Source organism: Anolis carolinensis, unplaced genomic scaffold (assembly GCF_035594765.1).
Source record: "Anolis carolinensis isolate JA03-04 unplaced genomic scaffold, rAnoCar3.1.pri scaffold_7, whole genome shotgun sequence".
Taxonomy (NCBI): domain Eukaryota; kingdom Metazoa; phylum Chordata; class Lepidosauria; order Squamata; family Dactyloidae; genus Anolis; species Anolis carolinensis.
The window spans coordinates 26341346-26355870 of record NW_026943818.1 but is presented as its reverse complement, the minus strand read 5'-3'; the positions used below and the strand labels follow the sequence as shown (position 1 = coordinate 26355870).

The 14525-nt window shown below is 46.0% G+C and overlaps 1 protein-coding gene across 2 annotated transcripts in view; it reads left to right on the top strand.

Moving 5' to 3' along the window:
- galnt17 (polypeptide N-acetylgalactosaminyltransferase 17) overlaps positions 1-14525 on the top strand; it is a 35760-nt gene that overhangs the window by 14905 nt on the left and 6330 nt on the right. Inside the window, exons 2-5 of one of the 2 annotated variants that reach the window (XM_062959288.1) lie at positions 5879-6062; positions 7840-8006; positions 11883-12057; positions 12718-12915. In XM_062959288.1, coding sequence (XP_062815358.1) covers positions 5879-6062; positions 7840-8006; positions 11883-12057; positions 12718-12915 — 724 coding nt within the window. Of the gene's footprint in view, positions 1-5878; positions 6063-7839; positions 8007-11882; positions 12058-12717; positions 12916-14525 lie in introns of those variants that run through there. The other variant, XM_062959289.1, reaches the window with a different exon arrangement.

Genomic DNA, 14525 nt, shown 5'->3' with positions numbered 1-14525 from the left:
CTGTTGTGAAAGTTGCCATTGGCCACCTTGATGGTGAGGTTCAGTGTAGGGTGAACTACACTGAGGCAGGGGAACATGGCACCGCCTTCTTCTCCTACCACTGCTATTTGGGCTCCGCCCCACCATTCCAGTGGGGTTGATGTATCTGTGGGGTTGATGTATCTGTGAAATGTCCATGGTGGGAGAAAGAATGATCTGTTGTGAACGTTGCCATTGGCCACCTTGATGGTGAGGTTCAGTGTAGGGTGAACTACACTGAGGCAGGGGAACATGGCACCGCCTTCTTCTCCTACCACTGCAATTTGGGCTCCGCCCCACCGTTCCAGGACCACCCGCGATAAGTGAAAATTCGCAAAGTAGGGACGCTAGGCTTCCCCTTAGGAAGGAAGTAGAAAGAGGGAGAGAGGGAGGGAGTTGCCATTAGCCACCTTGATGGTGAGGTTCAGTGTAGGGTGAACTACAACTCCCACTATGGCGAGCCAGTCCCCTCCAACCCCTCCAGTAGGTTGAGTTAGTCATGGGGGTTCTGGGTGCCAAGTTTGGTCCAGGTCCATCATTGGTGGAGGACCCAGTTTCTCTGATTGTGGGTGAACTACAACTCCCAGAAAGGAAGACCAGTCACCCCCACTCCAGTAATCAAATGTTGGCATATCAGGAATGCATGCCAAGTTTGGTTCAGATCCATCTGTGTTTTGGTTCATAGTGCTCTCTGGATGTGGGTGTACTATAACTCCCCCCAATCAAGGTGAATTTCCACAACATTCTCTAGTATGTTCCGTTGGAGATCAATTCCTCTGTTTGCTGTGTGCCAGAGAAAAGAATAGGAAAGGGTTAAGGGAGAGGCAGTGGGCGGGGTCATGCAAATTCAACACCAATGGGGAGAGTAAGAAACACTGAGATGTCTATGGTGGAGGAAACATATGAAATCTTGGATGAAATTGTTCCCATATGAAAGTCTGCAGTGTGAGCTGCCCTGAGTCCCTTTGGTGAGATGGGCGGGATATAAGAATATAATAATAATAATAATAATAATAATAATAATAATAATAATAATAATAATAATGGACCTGGGAGCCTCACACATACATACATATTTTCACGTTTAGATGGTAGGACATTTCGGTTTCTACCATTTGCTCTTGTTGACTCAACGAGATGTTAAGTGATCTAAGTCAACACACTGTATGATTGGGTCGATCCATTGAAAATCATTTCAAAATCCCTTATTGGTTTAGTTGACGCTTAGACAAATCCAGAGGGGATTGCTCTGTCAGCAGCTATTAACGGCAGTATCCGAATCGAGCTTTCTAGTTCCATCTGTTCCTGTGATGGAGTGATGAGGTTTGGGAAGAAAATAGTAACCCCAAGGAGGGCTATATCGGCCGTTTTCTGCTCCGGATCGGGTCACAGAAAAATGGTCCACATAGGTATGCTATAGAGCGGTGGTTCCCAAATTTATTTGGCCTACCGCCCCCTTTCCAGAAAAAATACTACCCAGCACCCCCTGGAAAGGTGGGCGTGGCTCCTGTTCAAGAGGGCGGGGCTGATTCTCTCCCCTAGTCCAAGATGCAGGGCTGGGAGGGGGAGGGGGGCGGGGCCACAAATGGGCGGCTAGGACTGGGATGGGTGGAGTTACGAGCTCTGAGGCAGGGCTGAGCTACTATCCCTGTCCTGGAGACAGGGGCGGGGCTAGAGGAGGGGGCGGGGCCTCTTCCCAAGTGCCTGACGGGGCTGAACCTTTATACCCCACCTCCGTGTTCTAACAAGCGCCTCAGGGGAGGTATATAGAGGCTCAGCCCTGTCTTGCACTCTTGGGAAGAGGCCCCGCCCCCACCCTTAGCCCCGCCCTTTAGTCCTAAAAGGTCTCTCAGGAGAGATATAGAGGCTCAGCCCTGTCTCGGGCTCATGGGAAGAGGCCCCACCCCCACCCCAGCCCCACCCTTTAGTCCTAAAAGGCCTCTCAGGAGAGATATAGAGGCTCAGCCCTGTCTCGGGCTCGTGGGAAGAGCCCCCACCCCCACCCCAGCCCCACCCTTTAGTCCTAAAAGGCCTCTCAGGAGAGATATAGAGGCTCAGCCCTGTCTCGGGCTCGTGGGAAGAGCCCCCACCCCCACCCCAGCCCCACCCTTTAGTCCTAAAAGGCCTCTCAGGAGAGATATAGAGGCTCAGCCCTGTCTCGGGCTCATGAGAAGAGGCCCCACCCCCACCCCAGCCCCACCCTTTAGTCCTAAAAGGCCTCTCAGGAGAGATATAGAGGCTCAGCCCTGTCTCAGGCCCTTGGAAGGAGGCCCTGCCGCCTTCCATAGCTCCGCTCTCTGTGTCCCAACATGCGCCTCAGGAGAGGTATAGATTCTCAGCCCTGTCTCACGCTCTTGGAAAGAAGCCACACCCACTCCTCTAACTCCGCCCCCTGTGTCCTAACAGGTGCCTCAGGTGCTCAGCCCTGTCTCCGGCACTTGGGAAGAGGCCCCGCCCCTCCCCTGGTCCGGTCCCTGTGTCCTAATAGGTCCCATCACCGCCCCCCTGGATCGCTCCAGCGCCCACCGGGGGGCAGTAACGCCCACTATAGCGATCTCCATCAACCATTTTCCTCATCGATATGCCTCCTTCAACTCTTCTCTCCAATAGATCCTTCCGTTGAATGGACTTGCTTCTTACCTACTTAGGGGGTTGACTCTTAATCTCGACCAAAGATGTGTTTTCAGGCAGAAGTAATCCTTTATTTTTACGGGAGCCACATCATCCTCCCTTCGCCCTGGATCTCCTCCGCCTCCATCACACCTTCTCTTTCGTGAGCCTTCATGTGTTCACATTGTAAAGAGAAATGACATTTCGACTTCCTCCGCAAATCTCTTCCTAAGGGCTTTGCTGGCAACGGGCAGGAAGGCAGCGGGTGGGTACAAAGGCGCCGACGTAGCAAGCAAATCGGTGCATTGGAGATGTCTCATCGGGTTTTCATTTTTTAATACCTCAGGTGTCTTTGAGACACGGGTCGGGGAAGATACAACCTAGGCATCTTATATATATATACACACACACACACACACACACACACACACACACACACACATATATAAAATACAAGTCAGTGTTTGTATGTATCTATGCATGTTTGTATGTATGCGAGTATGTGGCAGGTTTCTGATTGGCCGCCACTTACACGGACAACTACGACCTCCACGAATGATGGATCTAGACCAAACTCAACACACTTAATCCCCATGGGGCCATGGGGCCACACTTAATCCCCAACTTTACGCCATGGGGCCGTTTGCGGGACAATGGACCATGAGTGATGGGATTTCTAGTACTTTCAATCGCTACGGCTCCCACAGGCCACTGCGACGCCCACCAGTGACGGAACTGGACCTAACTTGGCACACAGAACCCCCATGGACCCTTTCTGTCCTGGGGCACATTGGGGGAAGATGGACCAAGTAGCTTCACTCACTTCTTGCTCTGGGAGTTGTAGTTCACTCTTATACAGACAGCACTGAACCCAGCCGACGTCGGATCTTAATAGGAATATATTTTCATAACCTGTTAAGATTATGATTCCAATGTGGTTAAACATTCGTGCAGAGCAGTAAAAACGCAGAAGACTAGGGGTTTATGTGAGCAGAGGTAAAAAGAAATTAAACAATAAGACAAATATCCAGCCTCCCTTTCCCTTTTTAAAAGTCATGCGCATAAAATAAGCATCAGAGACATCAAATAAAATAGCAAAAAATATGTTTACTCACAATCTTGTATGATGATGGTCATACAGGCAAAAACATCTTAGTTCCAAAGAAAAACAGTTCAGGAAACTACATATCTCTTAACATACAGGAACATCAGCATGGCATGGTCAGGAGCAAAGAGGAAGAGACAGGAAGAGGCATCTGTACATCACTTCCTGTGTGTCCCCAGAAAGGATACACCCATTTCCCATTTCATATGCAAAACCCCCTTAATGGTGTCATCAACTCTGGAATGCAGCTTGTCAGGTTACTAAGCAACAGACATAACTAACTACATAAACCATCCCACATTGAAAATGCATGCATGATTGCTTAGATAACCCAACAGATCTGGACCAAACTTGGCACACTGCCTCATCATGCCCAACTGAGCATACAGGCAGGGTTTCGGGGTGATTGACCTTTGCCTTTGGGAGTTGTAGTTCACCCTTATACAGACAGCACTGAACCCAGCCGACTTCGGATCTGGACCAAACTTGGCACACTGCCTCATCATGCCCAACTGTACATACAGGCAGTGATTGACCTTTGGCTCTGGGAGTTCACCCTTATACAGACAGCACTGAAACCAGCTGACTTCGGATTGGACCAAACTTGGCACACAAGTTTCTCAAATGGCCTGGGCACTGCCGGGTCCCCAAGCTAGTGTGTGTGTGTGTGTGTATTACACACCACACACACATATACTGTATATACTCGAGTATAAGCCGAGTTTTTCAGCCCTTTTTTAGGACTGAAAAAGCCCCCCTCGGCTTATACATGGTTGAGGGTCCTAATTGGCTTATATTCGGGTCGGCTTATACTCGAGTATATATGGTACATTTATTGTTCTACTCTATTATTATCATTACATTTATTATTTCACTCTATTATTATTGTTACTATTACATTTCTTTTATTCTATTATATTGATACATTTATTATTTCACTCTGATATTATTATTGTTATTATTGCATTTATTATTTTACTCTATTATTATTAAAAGGCTACATAAGCACATTTACATTGAAGAAGATGAGGATAATGATTTAATCAGACTTGGACAGTCTTATCTTAAATTACAGTTTTATGTAAATATTCAAAAACATTTAATCTATTGATTAATTTGATTTAATTGGTATCAATTTTTATTTCTGAAATTTACCACTCTCGGCTTATACTTGAGTCAACGTTTTCCCAGTTGTTTGTGGTAAAATTAGATACCTCGGCTTATACTCGAGTATATACGGTATATACTAGCTTGGGTACCCAGCGTTGCCCGGTTTATTTGAAAAAAGTCTATCTTTAATTCTAACAAATGCATAAAATTGTGGGTGAACTACAACTCACATCATGAGTTAACCCTAAGAAACTCCACCCGTACGTCAAGTTTGTTATGTTGGGCAAGTTTGCTCTGGATACATCATGGGTGGGGTTCAGTGTTCTCTCTGGCTGTTGAGTAAACTACAACTCCCACTCTGGCGAGTCAGTCTTCTCCAACCCCTCCAGTAGGTTGAGTTAGTCATGGGTGTTCCATGTGCCAAGTTTGGTCCAGGTCCATTGTCGGTGGAGGTCACAGATTCCCTGGTTGTGGGTGAACTACGACTCCCAGAAAGGAAGGTCAGTTCCCTAACCCTAACCCAACCCCCTCCAGTAATCAAATTTGGGCATATCAGGTATATGTGCCAAGTTGGGTCCAGATCCATTAATGTTTGGGTTCTCAGTGATGTCTGGATGTAGGTGAACTGCAACTCTCCCAAATAAAGGTGCATTTCCCCCAAAGACCTCCAGTATTTTTTCTTGGTCATGGGGGCTCTGTGTGCCAAGTTTGGTCCAGTTTTATCTTTGGTGGAGTCCAGAGTGCTCATTTATTGCAGGTGAACTATAAATCCCAGTATTTATATATTTATATTTTTTTATAATTTACAGTATTTATATCCCATCCTTCTTTCTCACCCCGAAGGGGACTCAGGGCCGATCACAATGTACATATACATGGCGAAAATTCAGTGCCATTAGACATACAAGTGAAAGATCACCACCACTTAATTCAAAGAAATACGAGTGCCGTAGCTTCAAACTTTCCATGTTTCAACCTATTCACAACCTCCTGTCTTTCTCCCTCTCCCCTTCTTCTCTATTTCCTCGTTCCCAGGTCTGTCCAAATCCTTGGGGCTCATTGAAGGCTATGGTGGCCGCGGCAAAGGTGGCTTACCTGCCACCCTTTCCCCCGGGGAGGAAGAGAAAGCAAAGGGACCCCATGAGAAATATGGCTACAATTCCTACCTGAGTGAAAAAATATCACTGGACCGCACCATCCCAGATTATCGGCCAACCAAGTAAGTCTCCTGACACCATTATACAGTGTTCCGTTACGTTCCAGGATAAGTGAAAATCTGCGAAGTAGGGACGCTAGGCTTCTCCTTAGGAAGGAAGTAGAAAAAGGGAGGGAGGAAGGAAGGGAAGAACAGAAGAAAAAGGCAGGGGAACATGGCGCCGCCTTCTTCCCCTCCCACTGCCATTTGGGCTCCGCCCCACCATTCCAGGACCACCCGCAACAAGTGAAAATCTGCGAAGTAGGGACGCTAGCCTTCTACTTAGGAAGGAAATAGAAAAAGAGAGGGAGGGAGGGAGGGAAGAAAGAGGCAGGGGAACATGGCACCGCCTTTTTCTCCTCCCGCTGCCATTTGGGCTCCACCTCACCGTTTCAGGAACACCTGCAATAAGTGAAAATCCGCGAAGTAGGGACGCTAGGCTTCTCCTTAGGAAGAAAGTAGAAAAAGGGAGGGAGGGAGGGAGGAAGGGAAGAAGGGAAGAAAGAGGCAGGGGAATATGGCACCGCCTTCTTCTCCTCCCACTGCCATTTGGGCTCCGCCCCACCGTTCCAGGACCACCCGCAATAAGTGAAAATCTGCAAAGTAGGGACGCTAGGCTTCTCCTTAGGAAGGAAGTAGAAAAAGGGAGGGAGGAAGGAAGGGAAGAACAGAAGAAAAAGGCAGGGGAACATGGCGCCGCCTTCTTCTCCTCCCACTGCCATTTGGACTCCGCCCCACCATTCCAGGACCACCCGCAACAAGTGAAAATCTGCGAAATAGGGACGCTAGCCTTCTACTTAGGAAGGAAATAGAAAAAGAGAGGGAGGGAGGGAGGGAAGAAGGGAAGAAAGAGGCAGGGGAACATGGCACCGCCTTTTTCTCCTCCCACTGCCATTTGGGCTCCACCTCACCGTTTCAGGACCACCTGCAATAAGTGAAAATCCGCGAAGTAGGGACACTAGGCTTCTCCTTAGGAAGAAAGTAGAAAAAGGGAGGGAGGGAGGAAGAGAAGAAGGGAAGAAAGAGGCAGGGGAATATGGCACCGCCTTCTTCTCCTCCCACTGCCATTTGGGCTCCGCCCCACCGTTCCAGAACCACCCGCAATAAGTGAAAATCTGCAAAGTAGGGACGCTAGGTTTCTCCTTAGGAAGGAAGTAGAAAAAGGGAGGGAGGAAGGAAGGGAAGAACAGAAGAAAAAGGCAGGGGAACATGGCGCCGCCTTCTTCTCCTCCCACTGCTATTTGGGCTCCGCCCCACCATTCCAGGACCACCCGCAACAAGTGAAAATCTGCGAAGTAGGGACGCTAGCCTTCTACTTAGGAAGGAAATAGAAAAAGAGAGGGAGGAAGGAAGGGGAAAAGGGAAAAAAGAGGCAGGGGAACATGGCGCCGCCTTCTTCTTCTCCCACTGCCATTTGGGCTCCGCCCCACTGCCCGCACCCAATTGAGACCACCACTATTGTAAATCATAATATTTTATGATTTACAATGACGGTGGTCTCAGTTGGGCGCGGGCGGTGGGGTGGAGCCACAATGGCAGTGGGAGGAGAAGAAGGCGGCGCCATGTTTTATAATATTATTTTAGTGTTTATTAAATAACCACAAAACAGCGAGCCCCCCGAAAAGCGAACAGTGAAATAGTGAGGGAACACTGTATATTGTTTCGGGTATAACTGATGTGGACGAGAAAGAGGTTGAGTTGTCCATCCATTGTTCAAAGACATCAACCGAATCTCTGTACTCTCTGCTTCCTGTGGTTGTACATTCCCCATGATGTTTATGTCTTTGTCTGTAAAATACAGGTGTAAAGAGCTGAAATACCCAAAGGATCTCCCACAGATTTCGATTATTTTTATCTTTGTGAACGAGGCGTTATCTGTCATCCTGCGTTCAGTTCACAGCGCGGTGAATCACACTCCGGCCCACCTGTTGAAAGAGATCATTCTTGTAGATGACAACAGCGACGAAGGTGAGCAAATTTACGGGATGTCTGTGGTGGAGGAAAAACAGAAAATCTCTGTCTCTCCCCTTCTTTTACACTTTGAAATTAGGACTGTGTGAAGGGAATTGTGAAGGGAAAACCACTGTATTAAGAATAATTAAAAACACTGGGGTGTCTGTGGTGGAGGAAAAATGGAAAATCTCTCTCCCTGCTTTTACACTTTGAAATTAGGACCGTGTGAAGGGAATTGTGAAGAGAAAACCACTGCATTAAGAATAATTAAAAACCGGATTTTCTGTTTTTCCTCCACCACAAACACCCTAGTGTTTTGGCACACAGGGCGCAGTGAATCCTTGAAACACGTAAACATATCCAAGAGCCCTGCCAATATCCTCCAGAAACACCATACTGCCCCCCCCCCCCAATTTGATGACTTTCATTCAGGGACAATTTCATCCTGGATTTTCTGTTTTTCCTCCACCCCAGACACCCCAGTGTTTTTAATTATTTTAATTCAGTGGTTTTCACTTCACAATTCCCTTCACACCGTCCTAATTTCAAAGTGTAAAAGAAGAGAGAGAGATTTTCTGTTTTTCCTCCACCACAGATAACCCAGTGTTTTAATTATTTTTAATGCAGCAGTTTTCCCTTCACAATTCCCTTCGCACAGTCCCAATTTCAAAGTCTAAAAGAAGACAGAGAGGGGGGGGGGAAGGGAAATCATGCAAAACTAAATGATAACCAAAATTGGAAGCAACGAGTTGCAACAGGCTTAGATAAGTATCTGAACCAAGGCTGTGTAGTTCATTCTCCCCTGTTTTGCTTTTCAACATCGAAAGGTTTTCCTTTTTTGGGAAAAGTTATGAAACATCTGGGAATCCGATTTCCCAGATGTGAGAGATGGTCCACAGAAAAGCTCAGGATGTGTTGTGTTGGTTTGTTCTGGAAAGAGTGGCTGCCAAGGAAGGGAACGCAAATGCAAAACAGTGACTAATATATCTGGAACTCCCGAGGAATGAGAAAAATGTCGAGTGCCTCAAACAAAAGCCTTTTGATTTACAGATTCTCTCAAATTAGCATCATCTTTTCTGAATACTAAATGAAAAACGTGCCGCAGCCAATTTAGAGTTTCAAACCACAGTGGCAAGCTTTGCAGTAACTCAGGGGTAATTATAATTTACTAGCTCGGCTGGGAGGCACCCTTGATCATCTGGTGACAGATTGGTCCTTGAAGAGCTTCAGGGTAGAAATTCAGAGGGCGGATGTTTCCCTGTCGGCGTCACTTAATGTTAGCGTGTGCTTAATGCTTCAAACAATCATGCAGACTTGGCTTATTTGGGTACTTTTTGTTTCCAGCTCAGGTGTCACACGAGCATAACGATAGTTAAATCCTGTTGGTTTGAAACAGGGCATAACGATAGTTAAATCCCGTTGGTTTGAAATGGGGCATGATAGTTAAATCCTGTTGGTTTGAAATGGGGCATAATGATAGTTAAATCCCGTTGGTTTGAAAGGGGCATAACGATAGTTAAATCCCATTGGTTTGAAATGGGACTTAACGATAGTTAAATCCTGTTGGTTCGAAATGGGGCATAACGATAGTTAAATCCCCTTGGTGTGAAACGGGGCATAACGATAGTTAAATCCCGGTTTGAAACGGGGCATAATGATAGTTAAATCCCGTTGGTTTGAAATGGGGCGAAATGATAGTTAAATCCCATTGGTTTGAAATGGGGCACAACGATAGTTAAATCCCGTTGGTTTGAAATGGGACTTAACGATAGTTAAATCCTGTTGGTTCGAAATGGGGCATAACGATAGTTAAATCCCCTTGGTGTGAAACAGGGCATAACGATAGTTAAATCCCGGTTTGAAACGGGGCATAATGATAGTTAAATCCCGTTGGTTTGAAATGGGGCGAAATGATAGTTAAATCCCATTGGTTTGAAATGGGGCACAACGATAGTTAAATCCCGTTGGTTTGAAATGGGGCACAACGATAGTTAAATCCCGTTGGTTTGAAATGGGGAATAACGAGACTTAAATCCCGTTGTTTCAAAATGGGAGCATAATGATAGTTAAATCCCGTTGGTTTGAAATGGGGCATAACGATAGTTAAACCCCGTTGGTTTGAAATCGAGTCATGCTTTAGGCATATATTTGGATCCCAACCTTACCCACCATTCAAATTATTTATACATTTCTCACTACCAGATTCCCACATCCCAGTCTTGGATAAAGATTGCACACAAATAGTTTTTTGTGCAGTCATTGCCAGATAAACAAAATCTAGGTTGTTAACAACATATTATTGAGGAACATATTAATCGTTCCGTGTGCTGCCTGAGGTTTCCCATGGGTGAAGGTGGTGGTTAATAATAATAATAATAATAATCATAATAATAATAACAACAACAACAACAACAACAACAACAACAACACTTTATTTATATTCCGCCCTATCTCTCCCCAAGGGGACTCAGGGCGGATCACAGTACACATATGAGGGTTGAATGAAAAGTAATGCCTCTACCTTCATTACTTGGGTTTGGATGGGAATATTTTAATAAATCAAACGCAGAAATAATCCTTAGAATGTGCTCTTTAACTACCACTATTCGCTTTTCCACATCATCACCAGACAATTGGATAAAATTCTGCCAACGCTGAAGAAGTTTTCTGAAGCTGTCACGGGAGAAGTCGACACTCTGTTTCCGCAACCGGTGTCTCGCAGTCTGCATTGTGCACAGATCTTCCGATAGCCAAGCAAAGCAATGATGTGACCCACACGTTCTTGTGAAATGCAGATTATGCTTGAAATTTCTCTCTGAGTGATACAACGATTGTCCTGAATCAATCTGTCGACCTTTTGCTTGTGAAACTCGGTGGTTGCTGTCACAGGACATCCAACTCTTTGCTTGTCACGCAAGTCAGATGTTCGCACCTCAACATCTTTAAACTAACTCACCCAATGATGCACAAGATTCACATCAATCACCATAAACAGCTTGTATTCTCTGGTGAATCTCCCTTGGAGTGACACCTTCTGCTGTCAAGAATTCAGTGACTGCATGTTGCTTAAGTCGCATTGACCAACTGTCTGCGCAGGGTTCCATACTTGGCAATTGAACAACACAACCGTTCAATGCTAAGGCTTCCCCGTTTGCGCAGGGTTCCATACTTTGCCCTTTAACAACACAACCGTTCAATGCTAAGGCTTCCCCGTCTGCGCAGGGTTCCATACTTTGCCCTTTAACAACACAACCGTTCAATGCTAAGGCTTCTCCGTCTGCGCAGGGTTCCATACTTCGCACTTTAACAACACAACCGTTCAATGCCAAGGCTTCCCCGTCTGCGCAGGGTTCCATACTTCGCACTTTAACAACACAACCGTTCAATGCTAAGGCTTCCCCGTCTGCGCAGGGTTCCATACTTTGCCCTTTAACAACACAACCGTTCAATGCCAAGGCTTCCCCGTCTGCGCAGGGTTCCATACTTGGCACTTTAACAACACAACCATTCAATGCTAAGGCTTCCCCGTCTGCACAGTGTTCCATACTTTGCCCTTTAACAACACAACCGTTCAATGCTAAGGCTTCCCCATCTGCACAGGGTTCCATACTTGACACTTTAACAACACAACCGTTCAGGAATGGTGTCTGGAGGTGCTGTTCTGCAGTGGCTCCAGTCCTTCCTGGAGGACCGCTCTCAGAAGGTGTTGTTGGGGACACCTTCTCGGCCCCACAGCCATTGTCCTGTGGGGTTCCGCAGGGTTCAGTATTGTCCCCCATGTTGTTTAACATCTACATGAAGCTAGGGTTTTGGAGTAAAAATGTAATAGTCCTCGCTGCTTTCCCAACATTCCTGCATCTGTATAGCCCTTTGGGTTTCTTCTGCTTCTAGAGGAATTGAAGGCACCACTAGAAGAATACGTCAATAAGCGGTACCCTGGCCTCGTGAAAGTGGTACGAAACCGGAAAAGGGAAGGCCTGATCCGGGCTCGCATTGAAGGATGGAAAGTTGCGTCGGGCCAGATCACCGGCTTCTTTGATGCTCACGTCGAATTCACAGCAGGCTGGTAAGTGAGTCAAGTTTACTGAGGAACTCCAAGGTCCACAGAGAAAGCTAAAATATCAGGATTTGACTATAGCTATATTGGAAGTAACAATTAACTATGCGCGTTGGTTATCATGATCAATATTTTCATCTATCAGTATTCTGGTTAGAAGTGACTTTTCCCATTACCTCCAGATTTGGTGCGGTGAAATTCTCATCAACCACAGATCTATCTGGTGTCGAAACCCCATGAGTCCTAGTTCTAGGTGGATGGAAGTGAGAGTCTGTTATTAACTGGTCAGACAGGCCAATGTTTTCGTTGGGGTGCAATTCCCATCATCCTCAGGCTGTGTCCTAAAGGCTATTAAGTAGGGCGAGCGTTCTGGTCAGTTAAGAGCAGAGGAATCCCTTTGGTTGTCAGTGGGATTCACACATGTCTTCGGATGTGAGTGGACTATAACTCTCATCATCCTCAGCCATCCGCTCAAACCTTGCCAGTGTTTTAAGTTGGTCAGTTTGGATATGTGTGCCAAGGTCCAGGTCCATTGTCATTGGGATTGACACAGCTCTTCGGATGTGAGGGCCATCCTAGAAAATAGATAAGTAGGTAGGTACATTATTATACACATAGATATCATAGGCGGATGTCCTCCAAAATGAATTCTTTTGCTTTCCGTTCCAGGGCTGAGCCTGTTCTCTCACGAATCCAGGAAAACCGAAAAAGAGTCATCCTTCCCTCTATTGATAATATCAAGCAGGATACGTTTGAGGTGCAACGCTATGAAAATTCAGCCCACGGATACAGTTGGGAACTTTGGTGCATGTACATCAGTCCCCCGAAGGATTGGTGGGATGCTGGAGATCCTTCCTTGCCAATCAGGTTAGTTGCAATGTTGTCGGGAATCCTCGAGCTCTCTGCTGTCAAAATATTTTATTAAGCGACTTCTTGTATAGAAGTTGCCCTAAAAGTTTATATATCCATATGTATATGTGTGTGTGTTTGTGTGTATATCTATATCTATATCTATATATATGAGTAATGGCATCACGGTGACCAACAAAACAACAAAACTACAGGCCCCCCAACCTCGAAATTTGACAACACACGCCTCTAGGTTGATCCAACAAAAAGAAAAGAAAAATAAAGTCCTAATTAGAGGGAAAGGAATAATTGCTGCAAGTTAGAGGACTAATATCTACCCACTTGGTCACCTAGCAACCAACTCAGCCCAGGGGACAGGCAGACTTAGGCCTCACTTAGGCCTCTTCTACAGATTATCTAATTTGCACTGGATCATATGGCAATGTAGACTCAGGGCCCTTCCACACAGCTATATAACCCATCTATCTTATATTATCTGCTTTGCACTGGATTATCTTGACTCCACACTGCCATATAATCCACTTCAGTGTGCATTTTATACAGTTGTGAAGAAGGGGCCTCATATAATCCATATAATCAGATAATTCCTCAACACTTTATTTCCCATACCACCATACTTCACCACAGCAACGTGTGGCCGGGCATATATATATATATATATATATATATATATATATATATATATATATGCTGTGCCCGGCCACACGTTGCTGTGACTTTTTGGATTCGTTTGTTGGCCAGGTGGAAGAGCAGTGACTAGCCTTGCAGCCGCAAAGCCTGGCCATTTTCTTCCTAAGGGAATCCTAGTTTGGTGAGCTGGAATACACTGAATAGTCTTGGTGCGGCAGGCATGCATGCTGTTTGGGTTTGTGGGAGTTGTAGTCCTAACGGGGGCCCATTTTGTCAGAGAAGTGCTTGATTGTGCTTCTAGAAACGGCCTTGCAGCCCTTCGGAGGGCGTCTGGTAAGCAAACTGAGGCGTTTCTGAAATAATGGCGGCTTGGCTTTTTCACTCCTGGCTCTTTCGCCCTCTCTCCCTCCTCCCACCAGCATTCGGGCTATGTCCTTTTCGCAAAGTCCATGACTGAATTCTAAGAAAATAAGTATTTAAAAGCTGGAAAAGGGGAAAGCTTTCCTTCACCCTTTTCTCCTCCGCCTCGTTCACCTGCACACTTTGGAGGACTTGCTGGATGTGGTTGTGAAGGCCTAAGGTTCTCCTCCTTCGTGTTACGCAATCCGCTGGCCCCGGTCAGTGCAGTAATGGTTTTCTATGTTCGGTTGGGATGCTCGCGCGCTGCTGCCTGTCATTGACGTAGGTTTTCCAAGGGTGGGGGCTCCTCCACGCATGCGCACAGTGCAGTATTCGGTTTTTTGGGGTTTTGAGTGACTTCCAATTTGAATTGTGTGTTTTTTAAAAATGTCTAAACACAGCTGGGATGACCATGTCTTTTGTGGCCAAGTTTCGTGGGTTTTGGGTGTTTAGTTTTGCTGTTTACCTTAAAGCAGAAACAGTCAGAACATTTTTATAGATATAGATATACCCTGTTTCCCCTAAAATAAGACATCCCCATAAAATAAGACCTAGTAGAGGTTTTGCTGAATTGCTAA